The sequence below is a fragment of the Carassius carassius genome, chromosome 6 (genome assembly GCF_963082965.1).
Source record: "Carassius carassius chromosome 6, fCarCar2.1, whole genome shotgun sequence".
NCBI classification, from domain to species: domain Eukaryota; kingdom Metazoa; phylum Chordata; class Actinopteri; order Cypriniformes; family Cyprinidae; genus Carassius; species Carassius carassius.
Genome location: NC_081760.1, coordinates 30,300,453 through 30,325,327, shown reverse-complemented (window position 1 = coordinate 30,325,327; position 24,875 = coordinate 30,300,453). Strand labels below are relative to the sequence as shown.

At 38.9% G+C, this 24,875-nt stretch overlaps 2 protein-coding genes across 2 annotated transcripts in view; one reads left to right on the top strand and one right to left on the bottom strand.

Moving 5' to 3' along the window:
* Window positions 1-24,875, top strand: part of LOC132142624 (catenin alpha-2) — a 405,218-nt gene that overhangs the window by 271,026 nt on the left and 109,317 nt on the right. The gene's annotated exons all lie outside the window — the stretch shown is intronic.
* LOC132142618 (leucine-rich repeat transmembrane neuronal protein 1-like) lies at window positions 5,980-9,203 on the bottom strand. The gene has a single exon (XM_059552616.1). It carries the CDS (start codon window positions 8,103-8,105, stop codon window positions 6,531-6,533), a length of 1,575 nt encoding a protein of 524 aa, XP_059408599.1. The 5' UTR covers window positions 8,106-9,203; the 3' UTR covers window positions 5,980-6,530.

Here is a 24,875-nt window from a genome sequence, read left to right as displayed (position 1 = left end):
TTTACAGCAGAAAAAAACATGTTTACAGCCTGGTTCAAAAAAAATTATTTAGGTCTCTATAGCTAATTCTGCCCTTCATGACAACTGTGAGGGGGTTAAACTCATGACAACTGTGAGGGGGTTAAACTCATTAAACTCATCCGTTTAAATTACATTAAGCTTTAAAGTTCTGAATAATTAAGGGTGTGGCCACTTGAGTGACAGGTGGATTGCCGTTGCTGTCACCGCCATCGAGCTAGGTGGGCGCGGCTTCAGCAACCAGCCCCCGCCCTTTTGCCCAATTTCGATTATCCGGGAGTGATGCGTGGTGACGCGCTGCCAAGATGGCGACTGCTGCCTCCGCCCACTTTTGGCTTCAAAAACGCTCTTCAGAAACCAATGGGTGATGTCACAGACACTACGTCCATGTTTTTATACAGTATATGGTCTCACCTCAGTCGTGGTATTAAAGGTGGAAGAGAGTACACAAACCCGCAACCTTTGGGTTACAAGTCTGACTCTCTAACCATTAACCAACACTCCTTAGGCACAGGAATACTTCACATTTTGCGTTCTGTTCCGTCTTGTGCCAAGCTACAACCGCACAGCTAATAAAGTGTACTCAACTGCGGATGAGCATGGACGGACAAGATTGACACATACACAGTATCACCTATTTAACTCGCTCTGTCTCATCATTCACCGGGGACACTTCTGATGAAAATGTTCTGGATATTGAAAATTGCTAGTTGCTAGGTAAAAACGCATTCCATCCATCTCATGATTGTACAAAATGCTAATTAGTGAGCTGCATGGATGATGCATTTTTGTAGGCAAAAACCCAGAAATTAGTTAGCATTTTAGTTAGCTCAGGGATAATTTAACTGAAGTCAGGTGTTTTTTTTTTTTTTTTGCCTGTAATAACATCTGTGTTTAACACAAGTCTAGATATGTTCACATTTTATTCAATGCCATAAAATCAGTAGTACCCTAGGTGATGCCAAATGGCTAAATTGGACTACAGAGGTTGTCTGGGACATTAAGCATCATCACACGAAACAGGAAAACTCATCTACTCACTAATCTACATTCACAGCCTTGTTATGCTTATAATTGCACTCTTGCTTTCACTCAAAAATTCAAGAAAAATGTCACGCGGCTGTGGTGTAGTTTATTTATAGCCAGTTTTAGCTTTTTACATCTGCCATTTGTAATTAGGCTTCAGAATTCATAAAAGTTGCTTTCTGTGAAGATTTGTGAAGATTAATGTGATGAACTAAATATGTAATGGACAGATCCTGTTGAGTTTTTAGGGAGAGAACCAGGGTGATGTGAACTTCTGGGTTGGCCTATAAACATACGTCATCACTGCGGCACTCAATTTGTTTTTAAAGGAAGCATAAGCTTAGATTGGAGTTTAGAGTTGTCGCTTTAAGAATACAAAAGGAGAGAGAAATAGAGAGGGACAGAGACAAAGGTTATCGATCCTCTTTATTGTGCCACATCTCTCTCTAGCTTTACTCACAGTAACAGAGGTATAGATACAGACTGCAGTGTATTATATGGTCTGATCTCTACAGTGGCCTCTCTCTCATGGTAATCATCAAAACTGCTCTCATGTAGCTCTGTCTCTCAAGGGTTTCTGGGAAAAGTCACTGCCAGGGTCAGCAAATAAGAATGTCTGTTTTCTCACGTTTCAGATATTTTTTACATATCTGCATAAATGGAGAACAGAGAACTGTGCGCTGGGTCCGACCCATGAGATATTTCGCAAACTTGCAGAAAATAACAGTCGGCATTGTTTAAACTCTACGACTGTGTGCTCAGTTCAGTGCCACAAATGTGAGAGCAGATGTTGCTGAACATTAGCCCTGAGCATTACCATTCAACCATATGATATATAACTTTAAATGGTGTGTAATGCCATATTATTCATTAATGTAAGGCCCATTGGGCCGTTTACATTGGGCATGACTTAAATTGTAACTGCAACAGCCTCTCTCTCTCCTTTAATTTTTCTTTATTTCATAAAGCATGTTGATGTATGTCCTCTTACCACTCACTTCAGAATCACTTCATGTGTTAAGAAAGACATGGGTGTATAGTATGTCTGCTTAAGCATTTAAAGCCATGCAAATTAGTTTTATCTGACATTATATACATTTATTATATATAGCTATTTTAATGATTTAGTTACATTGAAAATGGCACAATGCCCCAGGGGCGGCAGTTAATGTGACGCCAGTGATGCAGATGCACATATAAGAATGATGATGATGATGGTAATTATAACGATGAGTTGTAGGATTATAAAGCCGTTTCGCTCAGTTTACTCACATTCCAATAAAAGCAAGTTCTTTACTACATCTTATATTATCTTATATATTGCAAATAATAAGGATGATATCGACTTGAATACATTTATGAGTCACAGTGGGAAGCAACAGTCAATTCTTGTGTAGATTCTTAATGGTGTCTTCTAGAGGCTGGGTCAGTCCTTTGCATTTTGGCAGAGTATCTGTTTATGTGTGGGTGTTTTATTATGCGAGACCAGAGGCGAGGAAAGGCACATAGGGACATTCAATCAACAATGAGAGACAGCAAGCAAGGTTAATTAATTTGTTAAGCATCTGGTGCTCTTTCAAGAGACTCTGATGAAATATCTGGATTTTAAGCATGCTGATACTGTGACACTTAATCTGGTTTTCCCATATCACTGACCTTCTACTGATTTATGCAAGCCATTCCTTATTTCTTATGAAATGCAATTTGTTTGTTTGATATTCGAGGAAACTAGGAAACGTGTTCTGGATTGATAGGTAGCTGATACTAGGTTTGCTAGATACTAATACTCAAGACTAAGATGTCCTGGCATTTTTACATACCTAGCAAAACGTTAAATGCTAGGTGTAATGGGATTTTCTGGTGATTTATTTAAGTAAAGTAAAATATATTAGGGAAAATTTACTTGGGAAAAATGAAAGAAAATCGAGATAAAGTAAACATTCATATTCAATCTTTCAAAATATGTATAATAAAACTACAATAGTATCTCACTTATACTGAAATAACACTAATCTAACACTTTTTCTATAGTCTTGTAACACTGTGGTCAGACTGTTTGATTTAAAGTGCACACTTAAATCTGTGAGATTAATCAGATTATTTGCTTTGATTGACCTAAATGATTTGCATATAATTTGTTTAAACTCTGTAGTTGTTTGTAGCGTCTTGTCATTTTGCTTTGATTACCACTGTTGATCCTCTTCAACTCAGTGCTGTACAACACCCTAGTACTCACTTGAGATCTCCATATTCAGCTGCTACTTGCATATTGCATGCACACACATACACACACATGGACACTCAGGCTAACAAGGTCAAAAGCTAATGTCTTGCCCCCTACCGCTTGGCACAACTACTTTCCCACAGATCCAAGGACACTAATTAGCCAAAATATTAATAAAAGATTGTTGTATAAATAAACCATATTCCCCCACCCCCACCATTCCCTATATTTCTCTCTGTCAACACTAACACAAGATTATTTATATAATTTATTTTTGTCTGAAAAAGTTACAAGCGAGAAAGTCTGTAATTGGCTAAAAGCTATCCGTATCGATCTACCTAAAGCCTCGTCAATAACAGTATTAATTATTAGAGTTAATTGTCAGAGCAGTAACTCTAGTTAGAGTTTGAGGGCAGAGGGGTTTGTAAACCACATAAGGAGGAGGAGAAAGCCTCAGATTAAACGAAATCTCCCGCCACTTCAAATATTCATTTCCTTCCAGAAGAAAAAATAGAAAATAATAATAATTAAGGGGAAAGGGATTTCAAAACAACTCCCAGCAGCGCCAAGATGAAATGACAAACATGCAATATTGATACAAAACAAGCTAGAAGAACTAAAAATAGGCCACAGAAGCGCTTTGATTGGAGGGATGGCTTATATTCATTCAGCGTTAGAAAAGAGATGGGTGAATGTAATCAAACAACTTGCTTTTCGTCTCCATTGTTTCCCCTGTTGCCTTGTCCCTGACACGGTCAACAGCTATTGTTAGTGAAAGGCACATTTTTGTTTTCCACAAATTCAATCCATCCACCTATTTCGAGGAAAGGATCATGAAAAGCTACATTTTCCTTTTTTCTCATTGCGGGCCATGCATGGAACATTGCTGTCATTTCATCATCATGTTGATTCTAGGAATCTGTCACGCAGTCAAGTAGACAATCCTTTATATATATATATATATATATATATATATATATATATATATATATATATATATATATATATATATATATATGTATATATACTCTCCAGAGGAATCATTAAAAACCCAACCACACATTAGAGTGTACATATTTAGGGGTTTGCTTCAAAATAATGTCATGAACAGTATCCTTCTTTAAATGATAAAGGGGATGGAAAAGATCGTAGTCCAAGGAGTGTCAGACCAAATGTTCTGAGTAATGCATTAATGTCTTCACCTGACAGAAAACAAGCATAAACAGCTAAATAAATAAATAATTAAATAACAGCATGACTAGATTAATCAGGAAAGGGCAAAGCGTGTCACATTGTGTATCATTTACAACAGTAGGAATACATTTTATTGGTTTAGCTTAGCTTAGCTTAGCTTCATATGCGCATCAAATACAGTGCTGAAAATAGAACAGTTTAATATCAAGTATTAAAGGATTCAAAGGGGCCGGGACTTTGGAATTTATAATAAAACTGTTTGAGTTGATTGTAAAAATACTTGCTCAGCCTTTCATTGTCCCTTTAAGGCATATCCCAGTCATACATGACAAATGAATACTTCACATATGCAGCTGGTCAGAACAAACTCAATTGCACCTTTTCAGGAGATGACACAAAAACTAAATCACACCCACGTAAATTGTCAAATTTAAATGCGTACACATACATGCACGCTTACACTCACACACAAACACACGCGTAGTGCCTCACACACACCATATTCACAGTGGCATGTCCCCTATACTTACTAAACAAATCAATCATTATAACAGCCAAGTGAGTGAGGTGTTGACTCACAAAGTGAGATCTCCCTTTTTAGAATAAGTCTGCTTTTGCTGTTTAGTCCAGATAATTTTTACTGTGGTGGGAATCCTGAGCTGAGGTTAGAGAATGCATATAGACAAGCAACAGGCGTATACACAAGCACACACAAAGCCTGGGCAAGAGAAATTCAAGATCTTGTTACTGCGGTATCTCGTTTTTCTTTACTGCTGGTATGAACACTAGGGAGCAGCCTGTACCTTTTCTCAGAGGCCCTGTGCTTTTACCAGCGCAATAGCCACTGATGTGGGGCATGCGTGATCTAAAAATCCATCAGGATGATCACTCACACAATAATAATGGCTTACCCCAGGACATCATTTAAAATAATGTCACACTTAAACAGAAAGCCACAACTGAATAAGCATCTAGAATTTGCTACATAAACAAAATAAAAACAAACAAAAAAGGATCACATCCATTTCAAGTACATTTAGATTTAAATGTTTAAGGTCCCCCACTCACTCCTTTAACCCCTTGGTTGAGGCTCTTTTTATGTGATCTCTGTGGAAGCAGTAAATGGAATTAAGGTCTTAGACACTCCTTGCCTTGTTTATTTGTACAGCATACAGTTGTTTGACTTTATCATGTGAGATCCAATCATACCGCATTAGCCTTCTTTGTTTTTGCTAATTTGCTTAATCTATTCAGGATAGGTACAAGGGGGACAACTGCAACAGCTATAACAATCAAGCTTTGCACAGTTATTATATCTCGGGCAGAGACGAGGAGATCTGAACCTTTGACTGAGGCTTAACATTTCAAATAAAGTGAAGCATTCTGAAACAGGCCTGCTTATTTACATCCTGCAATACTGCAGAGCTCTCTGAACGTCTTTCTCCACGATCACAGACAAAAAAAAAAGGAAAGTAAAAGAAATAAAAGCAACCCTCCAACTCGTCTGCAAAAATGAGTACTGTAAATTGCAATTCATTTATTTAAACATTTGTATTTTCTTCTTTTTTTTCCATAGATTACAAAAGAAATAAGATATCATCTTGCATTTTATCCCCACTCCTGCATTTCTGCTGTTAACATATTTTACATATAATCTTTTTTAAGGGTTTATTTGTTTTGTTGTTTTCCTCTACAGTTTTGTATGTTTGTTACCACAGTAAAAATGTTGTTCTGGGTGTCCTTGATACCTTTTGAAAGTCCTATAATATCCTGAAGTAGAAAGACACGTTAAAGCTCAAATATCCACTCTTCATAAGAGAAGCCAGGACAGGTCAACATAATTATTCCACATCTTTTGCATCAAGTACATAAGTGTTAGTGTCAAATCTCCCACAAGGCTTTGAGGCTGTTGAAATCAGCACTAAATCCCTGTTTTTAGTCCATTTAGACTTGAGAAATGTTAGTTTCCTCCTAAAAGAACAGCAAAATGAGGTGCCAAGTTAACTTGTGTTCCATATCCATTCAAATTTTGAAACCACTGATTTTTAAAAATGACATGGGTGGGATATCACACCTCACACTCTCGAGATGTCTGCTGCTGGCATGTGCAAGAGCCATACTCGTTGATGATGACAAGACCCCCCTCAATATGGTTGGGTTTGTAGTCAACATAGTACTCGGATGCAGACGTTGTAGCCATCTGCTGCATGGTCTGCTTCTGCTTCTGCTTGCGGCGCTGGCTCGTGAAGCACTGCCTTAACTGCCTGATGCCTGCTGGGAAACATTTCCAGGACACATAGAGCATGAGAACCATGATCAGGAAGGAGAAAATGAGGGCCATGGTGCCTGTCACCACCTTATGAATCTGCATGGTGCTCTCCAGGTCATCAGCAGATGCAGTCACCGTTAAGGAGTTGGTGACCACTTCCCCGCCCTCCACGTCCTGCAGGTCATAGGGATTTCTTGTTGGCCCATTATATATGAAGCCTCTGGCGCGGTATCTGGTAGCGGTGAAGGTCTGTGTTGTTGCTTCTACATTGTACTCGCATAACTGGAAAGCATAGACGGCATCCAGTATATCCTCACCCTGTGCAATGTCCGGGCTGGCGCACAACAGGCCACTGTCACGTTGTCCCTGGAAGTTGCTAAGCCAGGAAGCCAGGGCACAGACATTCCTGCTGCATTCCCAGTCATTACCTGTCAGAGTGATACTGCTCAGGGATGTCCATGAGTCCAAAATTCTCTGATCTATGTAAGTCAGTTTATTGGAGTCCAGCATAAGAGTATTAAGGTTGGGTACACTCTCGAACACATGTGGTTCAATGTACTCAATCTCATTGTTGGAGAAGTCAATCTTCTCCAAATGGTCCCAGGTCCAGTCAAGGGTGCTGACCACAATGGTGGCCTTGTTGTTTCGCATGTAGAGGGTCCGTAGGGATATGAGGCGGGGGAAATGGGCCAGATTTACTTTCACCAACTCGTTGTGCTCCAGATGCAGCTCAGTGAGCTTGAAGAGTCCGGCAAATGAATTACGTGCCAGGCTCTGCAGCTGGTTATAACCCAGATCCAAGAATTGCATGCTCCTGCAATCCTGGAAAATCCGCACTGGGATGAATTTAAGGGCATTGTAGCGCAAATGTAAATTGGTAAGCTTCCTAAGACCATGGAAAAGGTCTGGCTCCAAGGATTGAAGTCTGTTATAGGATAAATCCAATATTCGCAGGTTGGGCAGAGGTCTGAAGGTCCCGTTTGGCAGGCTCTCTATACGGTTGGTATTCAGATCCAACTCTTTTACCCTTCTCAGCCTCTCGAAGGCGTTCTCCTCCACAATCTCAATATTGTTATGATCCAAGTAGAGCCAGGTAAGCTGTGACAGGCCAACAAAGTCCCCTTCCCGCAGCTCAGATATGTTATTCTCACGCAGGGACAAACCAATGGCACTGGTCAGGTTTTGGGGGATGTCAGTCAGGTTGAGCCCTTCACAATACAATAGCTTGTTGTCACATCGGCACGGCCTTGGACAGCTCCCTCCCACCAATGGAACTATTTTCAGAACAATGCCCAGGGAGCACAATATTAGCCCTGGGGGCTTTCTTAGTGGCCACTTTAGGTACAGACCAATTAGGAGGAAATCCATTAGCATGAATATCCTGCAGTGTCGTAGAGAAAAAGTCCATTGAATCTTTCAGATCGTGGTCATTTTAAAATTTTGTGATTTGTTACTCCCCAAGTCTTTTCAGTTGATATGTATTTATAGAGAATATAGATGGGGATTTGTTACTTAAAGAATCAAGAAATCCTGCCACATCGAAAGAAGAAGAGTGACAGCATATAAAAGACAAGTCACTTTGCTCATGTTAGATCAGAGAAAGGAAAAGAGAGATGAAGGTACAAAAAATGCGCTCCTCAAGAATCAATCTCACATGAAAGGATGCCTACTCACCCCTTTCCAGAGGCTGACAACCTCTATTCAGTTGATCCCTTTGTGCCGACGCTAATTATGTGTGAAACTAAAAAGACTCCAGTGTGGTACAAATTCAGCCCCCACTCCTTTTCATCGGACACCAGATCCTGGCAGACTTACAATGTCTTAGTTCTCCTCGTGTGAAAGAGCCAAAAAGAGAGCGAATCTAAGTGGCATTCAGCAGACTGGTAGGAAGTGCAAGTTTCCCGGGCTGCATGCATGAGCGCTGTCCTCTCGCCACGGCTCCTCTGCATTGACTTTTGTGCTGATCTGTGGGAGAGACGAGTGGGGGAAAACACGCACGAAGGAGGGAATAATCCACTCCAAACTCTCACTCTCCCTCTTTTTCTCCCTTCTTGTCAAAGACTCCCAATCTGTCGTTGCAAATCACCATCCATAACCTAAAGTGATCACTGACCTGCACAATGTACATTGAGTGAAGCTCGTTGGCATTCTGTCAGTTGTCATTTCTTCACAATTATGCAAAACCTGTGTGATCTGCATCACATAGCTCTACATTTCTTTTTCCTGTCCTTTTTGATTTTTTATATAGTAGTGATATCCAAAGATCATTGATGAAAGTGTGTCTAGTAAGACTCTAATCTTCAGCAAAGTCTTCTTTGTATGAAGCTCATTTCCTGTGGGCTGCGGAGGCTGTAGATGCCGAGGCTGAAGGCAGGCGCGGTGTATGAGGAGGAGAGAGATGCTCAATCCCTTGCAGCAGACTAGTGCACTGGCAGTGCATGCAGAAACACCTTCTGTTCACTGAGTGTCGTAAGCCACTCACAATTCAGCCCAGGCGCGCTCTCTCCCTCTCTCTTTCTCTCCCTCTCTCTTTCTCTCTCTCCCTCCCACCCTCCACCTCCTCCTGCTGCTCTTCTGCCCACTCTTTTTTTTCTTCAATGCTCCCTCTCTTTTTCTTTCTTTCCTTCTCTCTCGCTCTCTCTTTTCGGTGCCTGAGACAATTTGATATTTAAGAGAGGCTGGGCTTAAACTATGGTTTAAATGAAGCACATAACTGAAACATTAACCCCCCCACCACTCCCCTCCCTCACTTCCTAAATTAATTGGAACACGGTATCTATCTGCCAAGGTCTACCGTTAGTAGTACATGGTTTACTTATTATTACAGATTAATATCCTTCTAATGACTTAAGCAGTGTGTTAGATCCCTGTGGTTTGATATGTTGAGTATTATTATTATTATTATTATTAATTATTATTTTATCTGTTATTATAGGCAGAGCACATGGCTATGGGTGGCCAGCACTCAAAAGGATGTCTGCTTACTCAATAGAAAATGTAGTATATAAATGATTAACATGATATACTACATTTTCTATTTTTTGAGCTAGTTTTTTTTTTTTACATTTTCAATGAATTTCAACAACATTCTGATTTCTTAAATCTAGATATGTATTATTATTATTATTATTTGATAACATCATGTCACTACATGAGTTCCAATTGCTAGTTACTCTTGCTAGTCGATGAGCTAACCTAAACCAATTCTGATACGGTCTCTGAGTGAGATTAATGTGTTTTTTTCCAGACTCCAATCGAACCATCAGAGTGAGTTCAAAATGGCATTGTAGTGTAAGCATTGCCTTTTCAGGCTGTTAGGTTGTTGAAAAATGAGCTTGTGCACAGCGAGCATGGTAATGGCATCATGCACCATATGTCATAGCAGTTAGATGGTAGTGCACATAAGCTCAGATATAGTCCACGGCATAGCTACTCCCTTTTCCTCCTGCTCACGCCCTAGCCCCACCCTCACATGCCCTAACTAGCCTAGTCTTAAACCGGAATAACAACATTTACATTTCATGATGCCGCCTACCTGAGCTTGTTTATCACAGCCATTTTCAAGTCTCGCCATCCTATTGGAATACAGATATCATCTGTTGCCACTTAGCCAGTCTTACATAAATATTCTGCTCAGGAACCTTGGTGCAGTGCACCGCGGATTGCAGTCCCCATGCTTGTCATTTCATTCCAATTAATTTTCAAGGACAATGAGCTGTGACAATCCTGTACATGAATCTAGCATTCATGTGTTGGTTTGCCTGCTTTCTGATGGCTTCCCTAATTTTAAAATCAGCCTTTTCCTTTGCTTAGCATGCTGTGAAATATGAATTAATGTCATGTTGAAAATATGTCACACATAGTCTCCTTAGTCCGCTGATTGCAACAGGAGTCTCCAAACAAGAGCAAGTGAACAGCGTCTTCTCAGATTACCTTAACTCATGACTTAAACTCCTACGCCTTTAGGAAAAATGCCCACTGAGGTTTATATATATATATATATATATATATATATATATATATATATATATATATATATGATATTTTATTAAGGATGGAGTATAATATGGGTTTAAATGTTACACAAATACAAAATATTATTATTATTATTATTATTTTTCATTGTTCAGAGTACAGTTGTGTCTATTGTACACCCCATGCAAATTATAGTGATTAGATTAATATCAAAGGTACCTTGCTGGATAGATATGACTCTTCTTAATTTCCATACTTAATAGACATGACATGAACAAAGGAGGTGGACCTGAAAATATTCAGAGCATCAATTAGATGTGCATTGTGTTTATGCGTTATACATCTAAATCAATATTCTGTTATGTTCAATGGTAATGTTTTCTGCTTCGGTGGAACTAAGTCATTAAACCGCTAATGCTTAAGTCCACCGTAGCTCTCCTGAAATTATTATGTATTATACATGATCTGCCCTGTCCTGATGAGACTTAAAATGGCCACATTTGCCAGGCAGAGTACAGCATTTAGTGACGTGTTCAATCAATGGCTCTGCTCTGGATTAGCAGTCCTGTCAGTGAGATCTACCTACCTTCCTCAGTCATGCTGCAGAGATTTCCATGAAGACCTGCACACAGTTACTACTATCCCTGACCAGGGGAAGCATTGCCTTGAAATTACTGGTCTTTTTACACTTTCTCTGCCATCTTGGATAATAGACCACTGGTGGAAAAAAAAAAAGTCAACCATTTTCCCAAGGGCCTTACTCCATAGGCCTATTCTCAGATGAGTATAAAAGAGTCACTTTTCTCAGTGGGCCATTTGGACACTGTGAATCATTAAAGGAATGTGGAGGTCTCTGTGGAAACTATGAGAACTCCTGAGTGACCCTCCTTTCTGCTCATTGGGCAATTGTAGTGGTTTAGGATTGTAGGCCCTCATTAATGCAAGTGGGATACTATAAAGTTGTCAGAACAAACCATTATGGGGAATAATCACACCCCTCTCTTTCCGTCTTTGCCTTTCAACTAATTCTTTGTTCTTAGCTGAAGACATTTTCACTAGACCTGTACGGAATATGCACACAAATATGAAAACTAAGCGGATTTGGGAGGAATCTGAACTTTTGCCATTAATACATTTTTTTTATTTTTTTTAAATAATTTAATTCTGTATTATTTATCTCATGGGGACCTAAGAAATATCCCCACAATAAAAATGTACTGGTATTACTATACTTGTGGGGACATATGGTCCCCATTACATGGTTAATACCACACATATAAGAAGTATGAATATTATTTATAGTCTGCTGTATAGTCCGTTTAGATGATATTAATTTAATCACTTTTAAAAACAAACATCATTATTGTGAAGATCCAGAAGCCTTTGCTGCTAAGCCCCGTTCCCTAGCTGGACCCTGCCCCGAGGCTAAAGGCTTATTGATTAGCCTCTCTAAGCAACTCCATCTCCACTGAGAGATTCTTTAGGTGAACAGCAGCTGATGCTTCCTCACCAAGATACTTTGGTGGGATAAAATGTTGTAGTGCTCATTCAACAGAGCCACACTTCATCTTCATCTTTGTGTTTCACCAAGAGAACAGCCTGCTATGCTGCCTTAAGTTGCAGCCTGGTATTTGTTATCATATTATATAATTCATTATAATCATAAACACACTGGTCTGTTGCACAAATTGTTTTACCATTTACTGCAATTTGTTACACTTCTAGTTATTTACCAGTAGCAGCAAATTAATACAATTATTGCACATTGAAAGAAAATAGCTTTCTTCAGTGTTGCAAAATAATGTATTATAAAATATAGTTTAAATCATTGAATTGCATTGCAAAAAGTGACTCAAAATGCCCGCTTAGGTTTTGGATTGGTTTGACCTTCGATACAATTCAGTATGTGAAAAATACGACTGCTTAATTATGCATAATTGTGTAACCCCTGACTTTTGGAACTGATCGAGATATGTGTGATTTATTTAAAGCTGAAGTCCATAAATTCTGCCTCTTTGCCACCATCTCTGTTTGAAAACCTGCAATTGCAGCTGTTTGCGGAATTATCTTCCTTGTGTGGCTTGTGTGCCGGCACAGCTCCAGCGCGGATTAAACTAATGTTTTGAGGAGTATGGATGTCAGTCACTGCACTGGTGTGGTTCCTGTACTTCATAATCACAGATTCTAGCCTGCATCTTGGAATATATGACCCAAATAAGAATTTTCACTGGATATTGTCATCTGAAAAAGTAAAAAGTCTGCCACGTTTGTTCTGGACAACTGAGGATAAGAGCATTACATTAAATCACGCTACATTGGTGAATAAATCTAAAAATCGGTACGCTCATATCACATCAAACCATTCAAATTATCATTATCGTTATACTTTATTCTCAAATTATTAATGTTAACAACATCAGCATTGCCTATAGTGTGTATTAGTATGTAGACTTCAATTTCTGTACAGTCTAATCTCTAATTGTCATACCATTCAAATTTCATATTAATAAATAATTTTAACCCAAAAAGCAAATTATGCTCCCTTTCGAACTGGTTGTCTTTAAAATATAGACCTCGTGTAGGCTAATCCCAGGCTATCTGTAATCAGAAGCACATTTAAAACTGGAATATAATTTAATTTAATTCACATATGTTTCAGAAACACATAGTCCTTTCTGGATTACAATTCGCCATCAAAATGATACATTATTCTAGCTGCTGTGAGAAAAGGCTATAAACGATCTGCCACCTGCAGGATCCTTACATGTGATAGCTTAGTTGGCCAGGAACACTTCTTTATGTTTACAGACGTGACGTTATGACGTGGCAGCATGCTCAAATTTCTCACGAATACCTACCAGTACCACGCAAATTAGAAAACATTATTATAGGCTAACTGTTGTGAATCGGGCTAAAGAAAGGCGATAGTTATGAACACTGGCTGTATATGTACTTGCTCAAATATAGATTTTGGATCATTTTTAACCAAAAAAAGTTAAAGATTTCAGCTTTAACCATCTGAGGTCTAAGGGTATTTTTGGGGCCTGGAGAAGTTTTGTCATGCCCTGGCATTTGTGCTTTTTTCAGTTGCTTATAAATGTCTAAATAGCTAAAGTCTAATATCACTGTAATCAGCACAAACTGGACTATGATAATATGTGAGCAGCATGTATGTACATGATCGTGTGTTCGAGATTAAAAAAAAAAAAAATGTTATGCGTGGTTAGTGAAAAACTGAAAATGTTAAATCACTTGAATAAGGCCATAAAACACATACAGAACATTGGTTCTCGGGACTTTTGAGAACTGGAGCTTGTAGCCTAGAATTTTTCTTTCTAAATTATGTGTAAATAATCTTGTTTACTCACTCACAGAAAACAATATATTGATTTAAATTTTCTAAGACACTTTTTGTTTGTAAAAGTCATATGCGATTATCAACTATCATGAATATCATTATGATATACACCTGAGAAGACAAAGGCCTGCATAATGAGCTGCATGATGAGCCATTCAGTCAGGTTTGTGACTGAGAGGGAAGAGTTACAAGGAAGAATGTACGGACAAAATAAATGTATATAATTTTATGTTTGTAGTTTATTTATAATATATTTAATTATCCCACAACGTAATTTAATATTCACTTGCGAGTGCAGTTAAACAGTTTATTAGGGACAAATTAACAAAGCTGATTTTTTTTTTGCATCATTACTCCAGTCACACAATCTTTCTGAATTCATTTTAACAATCTGAATTTCTACACACAAAAAATAATAATAAATTAATAAAAAAAAAAAAAGAATTATATATATATATATATATATATATATATATATATATAAATAATAATAATAAAAATAAAAATAAACATTTATTGTTATTATTATTATTATTAATGTTGAAAAGAGCTGAGAATATTTGTTCAGGTTTTTTGGGGATAAATTGAAAGAAAAGCATTGTTTGTTACATTTGTTACATTTACATTTATTTGTTACAATTATATTATTAACATCAAGCCTTTAAATATAGTGTATATTGTTATTGAAACTTCATAATGTTTCACTTGATTATACATTGAGTCAGGAATTATAGTTTGGGAAAAGTCTAACTAGAAAAATGTTTACACGTTATGTGAAAACTAGTACAAGTATATAAATAAATATATTTATAAATGTGAAAGACTGGACATCGTAGACATGTCAAGCTTTCTATGGATATATCTTTTGTGTTTCTTCATTGAGTATTGTCACGGCCGGCTCGCAAGCCTCAACAAAGGAGGGAATGACCCGTTGAAGTGGTATGCGAATAACATTTATTAAAGCAAAGATAAGTAAGTAAAAGAATAAACCAACAAACGAGTACAAGACGACAACAAAATAGCCAGAGGGGAGAGCGCGCCCGATCATGACTGAAGGGAGCTGCTTTAGTTTGCCGGCATCAGCTCTAGCGCAGGTGTAAACATTCGGTCATCATGACGTCACTCACTCCAACTCCAACCTACAAAACACAACAAAAAGGACAACCAAACCCACACGATATGACCCACACTGGGGTCGTAACCCCCCCCCCCCCCCCCCACCCCCCATAAAAAGAAAAGGGTGGACATATGAAACCAGTCACCCAATAACTCCCAAACTGGAAAGACCCACCACTCTGTAATACTCTCCAATATCCTCAGCAACCACTGGCCCTGTGGAAGCAATTTAAGATAGAGAAGTAGAGCAAAACAAAACTAGTTAATCAATCAGTTAAAAGGAATAAGGAGCTCTAGACAATGCTTCAGCTACCACGTTGTCAGTCCCCTTGATATGCCAGATGTCAAGTGCATATGATTGCAGGAAAAGACACCAACGAGTTAATCATTGGTTAGGGCACCGCAAAGAATGTAAATAAATAAGCGGGTTTTGGTCCGTATACACAACCAATGGGTCTGACACTGATCCCACATACACTTCAAAGTGCTGCAAAGCCCATAACAAAGCTAATGCCTCCTTTTCAACCACAGAGTAATTCAACTGATAGGAATTAAACTTTTTTGAGAAGTAGCTAACTGGACGATGGATTTCTTTCTCATCAGCCTGCAACAACACTGCTCCAGCACCCACATTACTAGCATCCACACATACCTGAAAAGAATGGTCAAAACGGGGCGCTGCCAACACCGGAGTGGAAGTAAGCAGTGATTTAGCTGCCTCAAAAGCAACATGACACGCAAATGTCCAAACAAAGGCGGCTTTTCTACCGTGGTAGAAAAATTTCTGCAAAATCCCAGATAGTAACCCACTAACCCCAAAAACCGCATCAACTCCTTCTTAGTAGTATGAGAAGGAAACTGATCAATGGCCTCAACCTTGGCCCAAACTGGTCGCACACATCCTTGTCCAACTATCTTACCTAGGTAAGTCACAGTGGCCTTGGCAAATTCGCATTTAGCCAGATTGACATGTTCCAAGTACTGCTCCCATGAATCACTAAAAACTACTACATCGTGTAGATAGACGGCCACTCCCTTTAACCCAGAAACAACCCTATTCATAAGTCGCTGAAATGTTGCAGGGGCGTTTCTAAGGCTAAAACTCATAAAGTAATAGGAGAATAACACCTCTGATGTAATAAAGGTGGAAATCTCTTGAGCTCTTTTGGTCAATGGAACTTGCCAATAGCCTTTAAGCAGATCGAACTTGCTTACAAACTTTGCCGACCCCACCCGATCAACACAATCCTCAATACGAGGCAGTGGAAATGAGTCTGGTTTTGTTACTCTATTTATTTTACGATAGTCGGTGCAAAACCGATAAGTACCATCGGATTTATTTAAAAGCAAGCAGGGAGATGCCCAACTGGAATATAAAGGTTGTGCAATATCATGATCCAGCATATACTGAACTTCAGCGTTAAGATGCAGGAGTTTATTTGGGGACAGCCGATAAAAATTCTGGCGAATGGGCTCCGAATCCCCAACATCAATATTGTGCTCCAACCAATGTGTACGCGAAGGTACATCACCAAATAAAGAGACATGAAGATTAATAATATCAATCAAATCACCACATTTATCATCAGGCAAATGGGCCAACATTTTAGACAAATTTTTGAGTGTCTCTGAATTTTTTAGACGTCCCAATAGTACTGTATCCTCTGGAAAAGAAACTCCATCTATTCCCTCCCCCACAACCGAAATTCTCTCAACTGCTTATGCAGGTTTCACCTCATCGACTGACATCTTGTGAGAACGGCAATAATAAGGCTTCAACAAATTAACATGACACAACTGTGTGGACTTTCTTCTCTCTGGAGTGGCAATCAGATAGTTTAATTCAGTAACTTGTTTTTCCACCACATACGGACCTGTAAACGGAGCTTGAAATGGTGAGCCCTCCACAGATAACAGAGCCAACACCTGATCGCCAGGCATGAATTTCCGTTCCTCAGTCCGTCGATGAAAAATTGATTTCATTCGCTTTTGTGATGAAGCAATTGTTCTTTTGCCATTTTACCTGCTTCATATAATCTACACTTAAAGTTGTTCACATAGCTTAGCAAGTTTTTTGGTGGTGCACTTTCAACCCACTGGTCTCGGAATACAGCCTGTGGTCCCCGTGTGTGTCCAAACACCAAATCATTGGGACTAGACCCCGTACTTTCCTTCACACCTCACGTGCTGATAACATCAACCACGGCAATCCTTGCTCCCAATCACCTTCCATCTCAGTACAATAAGAACGCAATAAAGACTTCAGCATCCGATGGAAACGCTCCAAAGCCCCCTGGCTTTGAGCATGATAAGCACTAGCTTTATTGTATTTAATGTGTAGCAGTTTCAAGACCAGAGAAAATAAATGAGAAGTGAAATTAGAACCTTGATCGCTTTGCACAATCTTCGGAATGCCAAAAATGGAAATGAACTGAGTCAAGGCTTTCACCACTGATTTTGAAGTGATCGTACGAAGAGGATATGCTGCAGGATATCGAGTAGAGGCACACATCACCGTGAGCAAATAAATGCTACCCGACTTTTATCTAGGCAGCGGGCCTACACAATCAATAATCAGGTGCTCAAATGGTGGACTGACAGCAGGAATTTGCCTTTTAATTGACAAGTATGACATGTCTTGTTATACTGTGACACATCCTTCTTCAATTTTGGCCAAAAAAAATTACAAAGAATTCTGTGATAGGTCTTTTTTACCCCTAAATGACCTGCAAGTTTATCATGGGAAATCTGTAATACCAGTGAGCGATATCTTTCTGGAACTACCACCTGCATGATAGGATCCCCAGCAAAATCACTACCATGAGGAATCCATTTTCTCTGCAACATTCCATCCTGCAAGAAATAACCATGAGCAACATTTCTAATTTCCTCAGAAGACATCACACTCTCAAACAATTGAAGGAGAGAAGGATCAAGTTGCTGCTCCTGGAGCAACTCAGAAGGAGAAACAGAAAAGTTATCAGGCAAAGAGAATGGTTTGACTACAGCAGAATCAGAGGTTACCCTTGGTTGAGCAGAGGTCATGGAACGAGTTACTGCACATGCAGTAAACACTTCCGGATAATTTTTATGATTCTCGTCAGAACCTGGAAGAGGAACAGATAAAACCACAGGAGATGAAAAGGTATCAGGCCACACCCTAATCCCCTGCCAAATTATTCCCCATGATTATATCCACTCCATCCACGGGCAATGATGGACGTACTCCAATCACTACTTCACCACTCACAAGCTCAGATGACAACATTACTCTGTGTAAGGAAACAGACATCACATCCAACCCAATTCCTCTAACAAGAACACTAGTACCAGTATCACTCAAAAATGAAAATGGCAAGACATCCTCCAATATAAAAGACTCTGAGGCTCCCGTATCTCTTAATATTGTTACTGTAATTTTTATCTCGGTTCCAATCCTCGACACATGTCCATAGGTGATAAAAGGCGCATAATCACGATTTCACAAACGGTTACCCAATTTAGGAAATCCTTCACACAATGAATCAACAGGACTTGATATGGATGCCAAGAGAGCAGCTGGTTTAACGCGAGGAGCCTTTCCCCCTCTACTCTTGGCTTTAAGCACAGGGCACTCATTTTTCCAATGGCCTTTACCATGGCAGTAATTACAGATAAGAGACGAATTTCTGGACATCCAATTCTCCCCGATCTTCAAATAATTCGTCCCTTTTCCGAAACTCAAAATTCTTGTGTGTTAGCACGTAGTCATCGGCTAATTCAGCTGCTTTTGCAGCTGTATCTGCTTTCTGCTCGTTTATCTATGTCGCAATACGAGCGGGTACAGAATTCTTAAACTGTTCAAGCACAATTAAGTCAGTCAACTCCTCAACTGTGGTTACCTCAGATGACATACACCAACGATTAAATGCAATACTAAGCTCTCTAGCAAACTCAACATGAGCAACGTTAACACCTCTGGACAATGTTCAAAATTTTTGTCTGTATGCTTCTGGTACTAACTCATACCATTTCAAAACTGCTGCTTTTACGATGTCATAATCGTTACAGTCAGAAACTGGAATGGAAGAATAGTCTTCTTGAGCCCTGCCAGTAAACACGCAATGTAAAAGTTCCGCAATCCGTTCAAACAAGGTAAAAAAATTTTCCGGATCTCGTTCACTAAATTTAAGCATCAAACGCAAGTTTGCCGCAGTGTCAAATATTCTAGAAGGACCATGAAAAGCATCATCTGACCCATCATCTATTTTGCCTTCTCTTATCATATCCAAGCGATATTTCTGCAGCTCTATATCAGTCTGTTTTACTCTATTTCTCTCACGCTCCATTTCTAATTTTACACGCTCCTGTTCAATCTGTAACAATAATAACCTTTCTTGTTGGTCAAAATTAAAAGGTTAACAGGTGGTTTAATTTGACTAGCAGTAGCTGTATCAGACATTTCAATTAATATAGCTTGTTCTATCAATTTTGTTTTAATTGTTTCTCTAATTGTACCCTCTTTTAATCTTTTATCTTCAAGTTCGATTTCATAATGATCCGCAATCTGAAATAACTGATCTTTTGTAAACAATTCAAGTAACGCTTCAGAGGGAGAAGTAATAAAATCTTCTACGAGATTAGACATACTTCTTTTTAAGTATACGTTACAATTAATTTAGTGTGATTCACAAACCTCACGTGGTAAGAGAGAAAAATTCCCTTTCCCTATCGATAGAAAAAAAACAACTAACTACCTCATCCCTAATCTTCGTGTGGTTACTGGCGAGGGGTATTTAAGCACCAACTCCCGCTGGTACAAGAAAAGCAACCAGCACGCTGGTGACTATCTCATACCACGACCATGCTCCCGAGACAACTGCTCTACTCACGGTCACCACACAAAAATAACAAAAATTATATTACCTACTTGTTCCAAAAGGGACCAAGCAGCTAGATCTAACAAGGTAACATCAACAATAATCTCTCCACGATAAGATTTGCAAAATCACTTACCTCTTAGAAACAGCATAGAACAGCTAACTGATGATACAGCAACATATGTCCTCAAAACAAATAAATTCAACGCGCATTTCCTTCTGAACGATCAATAAGATCTACCAAACATTAGCGTTAACCAAACAACTCTTCCGGTTTTATGTTCAGTTAATGAACATGCCAAGTTCATTACAAAATAACCGAATGCACCAATAACGCTTCTAAATCACGTCGACAAATAACAGGAATTTGTACGAGCAGAAACAGAAACAAACGAGCGGACGAGCCCCCATTTGTCACGGCCGGCTCGCAAGCCACGACAAAGTAGGGAATGATACGTGGTATGCAAAAAGGAATAACATTTATTAAAGTAAAGATAATTAAGTAAAAGAATAAACCAACAAACGAGTACAAGACGACAACAAAATAGCCCGAGGGGAGAGCGCACCCGATCACGACTGAAGGGAGCTGCTTTAGTTTGCCGGCATCAGCTCTAGCGCAGGTGTAAACCATCGGTCATCATGACGTCACTCACTCCAACTCCAACCTACAAAACATAACAAAAAGGACAACCAAACCCACACGATATGACCCACACTGGGGTCGTAACAGTATTCACTGAGTTACAGTTCATTTTAATGACGCATTTCTAAATGCAGATCACAGCAGACAAAGGCTGCAGACAGCACACTTTCTTTATTATCTTTATTTTATAAATGCACAAAGTTATGTTGTTATTATGTCTGTATACAAACAAAAGTAGACACTTTACAGATTCGATTGATGTATTGCTCTTATCTGTACGATCAAAACGGAAAGTGTAATTTAAGATTTTTTTTTCGGGTTATCAGGAGAAAATGCCTCATAACGCGTATACAGTATGCGTTAATCGACTCCAAAGGGTTAATATCTTGTTTTGCAATGACATTGTCAGATTTTTCTAGATTAGAAAATTCTTTGTTTTGGCATACAATTTTCCACCAGCCTGGGTATGTTTTTGGCTATTTTTAAAGGGGACCAATTATTATTGTTTACAAAGTCTTGATCTTGTGTTGGAAAACCAAATGTGTTGTGATTGGTTAGCTGTCCCAATGTGTTGTGATTGGCTGTTTCAGTACTGCCCTGCCCCTTGCCAAAGCAGCAGATTCTGCCTGTTCCGGTATAGTTAAGGATGGCATCAATATTGTTGTATGAAATTAAGCCAGATTCAGACCTGGAAGATCATGCAGAACCTTTGCACGCATGGATATTGCAAGACATATTAGAGTGGTAATGTTTTTTATTTTTTTTTGGCTGAATCACATTTTAGATAGGATGTCAACAACCGCTTAAAAACAACTGCATTTACTATTTACAGATAAGTGCAATGGTAATATGTATTACATGGCAGCACCGGCATGCATCTTATACTTTGAAACGTAAATAACACAAACAACAACAAATACAGCAGCACACTTACTGGCTGTGATGCAGATACAGCAGATTCTCCTGATGAAGTGGGAAATGCTTACAGCAAAAGCTTTTTGGCGAAACTAGTACTGTAATCCCTCTTGACTCCCTTTGAAATTTTACGCTACAGCAGCACTTCGTTTTTGTTGTCATTGTCTTGTCTGATGCACTCAACCAAGCGTTCTTACCATGACCTTGCCCCTCCCCTACCCCCAAACATTTGAAATTTCCGTAGGCGGGAATTATTTTAATGATATTTAAATGGGCCTCTTTGTGACATCTCAAACCCCGGAAAACAATGCTGTAGTCCAAACAAGCTGTTCGATATTGTTCTTGAAAAGGGATTTTTAAAAATGAAATGTCTCCCTTTGGAGTCGACTTTGAGATTTGTAACTTTTTTCATGCCCAAACATACACAGTACACACTGACTAAAATTCAAAAAGCGAAAAAGCAAAATAGGATTCCTTTATATTATTCCCATTTCAATCCTTCTAGAATACCCTCAATGTACTGTACAAATAAGACAAACATGTAAAGCCATTGAAACACTCAGACGGCTTATATATCCTGATATCATGTTGACTAGCACCTCTGTGATCAAAATCCCATCAGTGACAAAAAAATATCGGACAGTCACCATTAAACATGCAAAAAAAGAACCACATCCCAAATGGATAATATGTAGACTTTGATATTTAGTCTCATGAATTCTCATAAGCTCAGTATTCAGACCAGCTATTTTGTCTGTCATTACCATCACAAAGCAATTTTTCATTACAAGTCAGTCGCTGTCTTCATGGTTGCCCATAAATCCTACTCATGAATCACCCGTTGAATCATTCAATGAATCACTTTTTGATGTGTGATGTCCTAGTCTCTGCCATTGTCAGTATTGTTTTTCCCCCTCTGTCTTTAAATGACACTGTCACTTAGGCTTGTCACACAAGTTCATTCTAGTGGGCAGGTTTTAATGTCGCCTGACAATTAACAGCATCTCCTATTAAAGAGTCTCTATGGTAATGTGTTATTGGAGCCCAGTGGTGGCTAAAGAGGGGTCTCTGGGTGTATAATGCGGTTAATGCTTAATTGGCCTTCTGCTGAGATAATGTGGAGGGATGACAATGAAGGGACAGGCCGGACTGAGACTTACCCTGCCTGTGAGAAGGAAGGGAGAGAGGTAACCATAGAGTTTACTGTGAGCTGCTGCTTTCACCAGAAAGCTGATCCCACTTTGTATAGCCAGTGGAAGGGAGGGGAGACAAGAGTGTGTTGCGCATTGGTTAACAATGAGGGTTGCTAACTGGAAGGTTGCTGGTTTGATGCCCGTTTGGGGTGAATCATGGTTTATCGCCAATGTTTCCTTGTCCAATGCACTTTGCTCCAGGGGGATTATTGGTTCATGATGCCATTCTATGGAGACATTGTGTGGAATATGTAGAAACTCCACTGGCCCTATATTCTAAAGATTCTATTCTATTTGGAGACGAGAGACAATAAAACCATAGATGGATAATGAGACCTGCAATTATTTATTTGCCTGTATATGGAATAATAGTCATGTAAGTGTCATGTTTTAAATACAGGTTGTTTATGTATATTAGGTTATTTTAAATTTAAAAAACAATAATAATTTATATAAACTTGATTGTAATGTGGGAGTGACAGAGACGTGCAGATCCAAATTGCAAGCTTTTATTCCTTGACAAGTTCTAAACACAGACAGGGTCGAAACAGGAGCTAACAGGTATGGTATGGGCAAGACACAACAATAATTCAAGGGTAAGCAAGGGTCTACGATCAGTGAACAATAGCTAGAGGGCTAAACAAGAGGGGTTATCCAGAATCCAGAGCAAATGGTCAAAATACTAGCAAGAGGGCAAAGCAAGAGAAAGTCTAAAATATGAAAACAATAAACTGTAACCAGACTATGAAATCTATAAACTTAAACAAGACTAAGAAAACAAACACGGTATGGCTTGAATTTGTAGCTATCGCTTGGAGAGGGATAAGTGCTGAACAATACTCGGCAGTTTTAAAGTGATCTGGGTGAGTGTTATGTTGTGAATGTGTGAATGGTTACAGCTGTGTGTAATCACTACATGCAGCTGTGTGTGTGTGATCAGTGTGTTCAGCTGTAGACATATATTAACATTGCCCAATGAGATGACACAAGTGTGTTTATTCTCAGCATATTATTTAGGCCCCGTCCACACGGAGACGTGTTTCTGTGAAAACGTACAGGTTTTTTTTTTGGATTTTATTTTTATTTTATTGCATTTCGTCCACACGGATCCGGCCATCTTTGCGTTTTCGTGTGGACGGGGCCATCCGTGTATTTTCTGAAACGATGATGTCATCACCCCACATGTAGACCCTAGTCAGACACCGCTACGTCACGTAAGAGCAATAACAAACAGCAATGGTTTGTATACAGCGCGCAAGGTTAATGCACAAGTCTTCTCTTTATTTTATGTGTATCTCTGTGGCAAAATTACAGCGCCACATACTGATCTGGCATGTATACTACATGGGTTTCAGTTGGTTTCACTGGTTTTGTGTGGACGCAGATATTTCTTGATACAATGCCATGTGGACGGGATTTTTGAGGGAAAAAAAGATTGGATTGGGGTAAACTCCGGCTTCGTGTGGACATAGCCTTAGATTTTATTCTCATAATTTAATGTTAATTCTCAACATTTTATTTAAACTTTTCTCAAAAGTTTACATGTTTTTTTTTCTCTAAATTTTTTTTTCTAATAATATGAGTTTATTCTCAATATTTAATTTTGACTTTTTTCTCACTTTAACAAGTTTAATCTTGTGATGGTGTTATTTTATTATTATTGTTTGGCCATAATCCTCTTCCATAGTTAAAATGTTAATATTAATAATATTAATTTTTCAAATATTCCATGAACTCCCAGGCACTGCTTTTAAGCCCTCTGGGAGTCCCTGGACCCCATTTTGGAAACCGTTGGGACAGACAGAAAGGTTGGATAGGATAGATGGTCTGATTAGAGTGAGGTTGGGGGAGAGGTTGTATTAGAAAAGTAGAGTTTAGGTAGTGACGACGGTATACTGAGCTGTGAAAAAAAGGTGTTTCTTCACTAACCTCTAATCAGTGCTGTGCACTCAGAAAGACCCAGTAAACTACTGCTGGTGGTAGAAACAAAGCTGTCCTGTGACACTTAATGAAAGACAGACCTGTAACCACACACTCAAATCAACTTCAGCTAGCAGTGAACCAACACGCACCAGTTACTCCATC

Coding starts and splice junctions, on each gene's coding strand:
- LOC132142618 (XM_059552616.1), bottom strand. CDS start 8,105: ATGCTAATGGATTTCCTCCTAATTGGTCTGTACCTAAAGTGGCCACTA.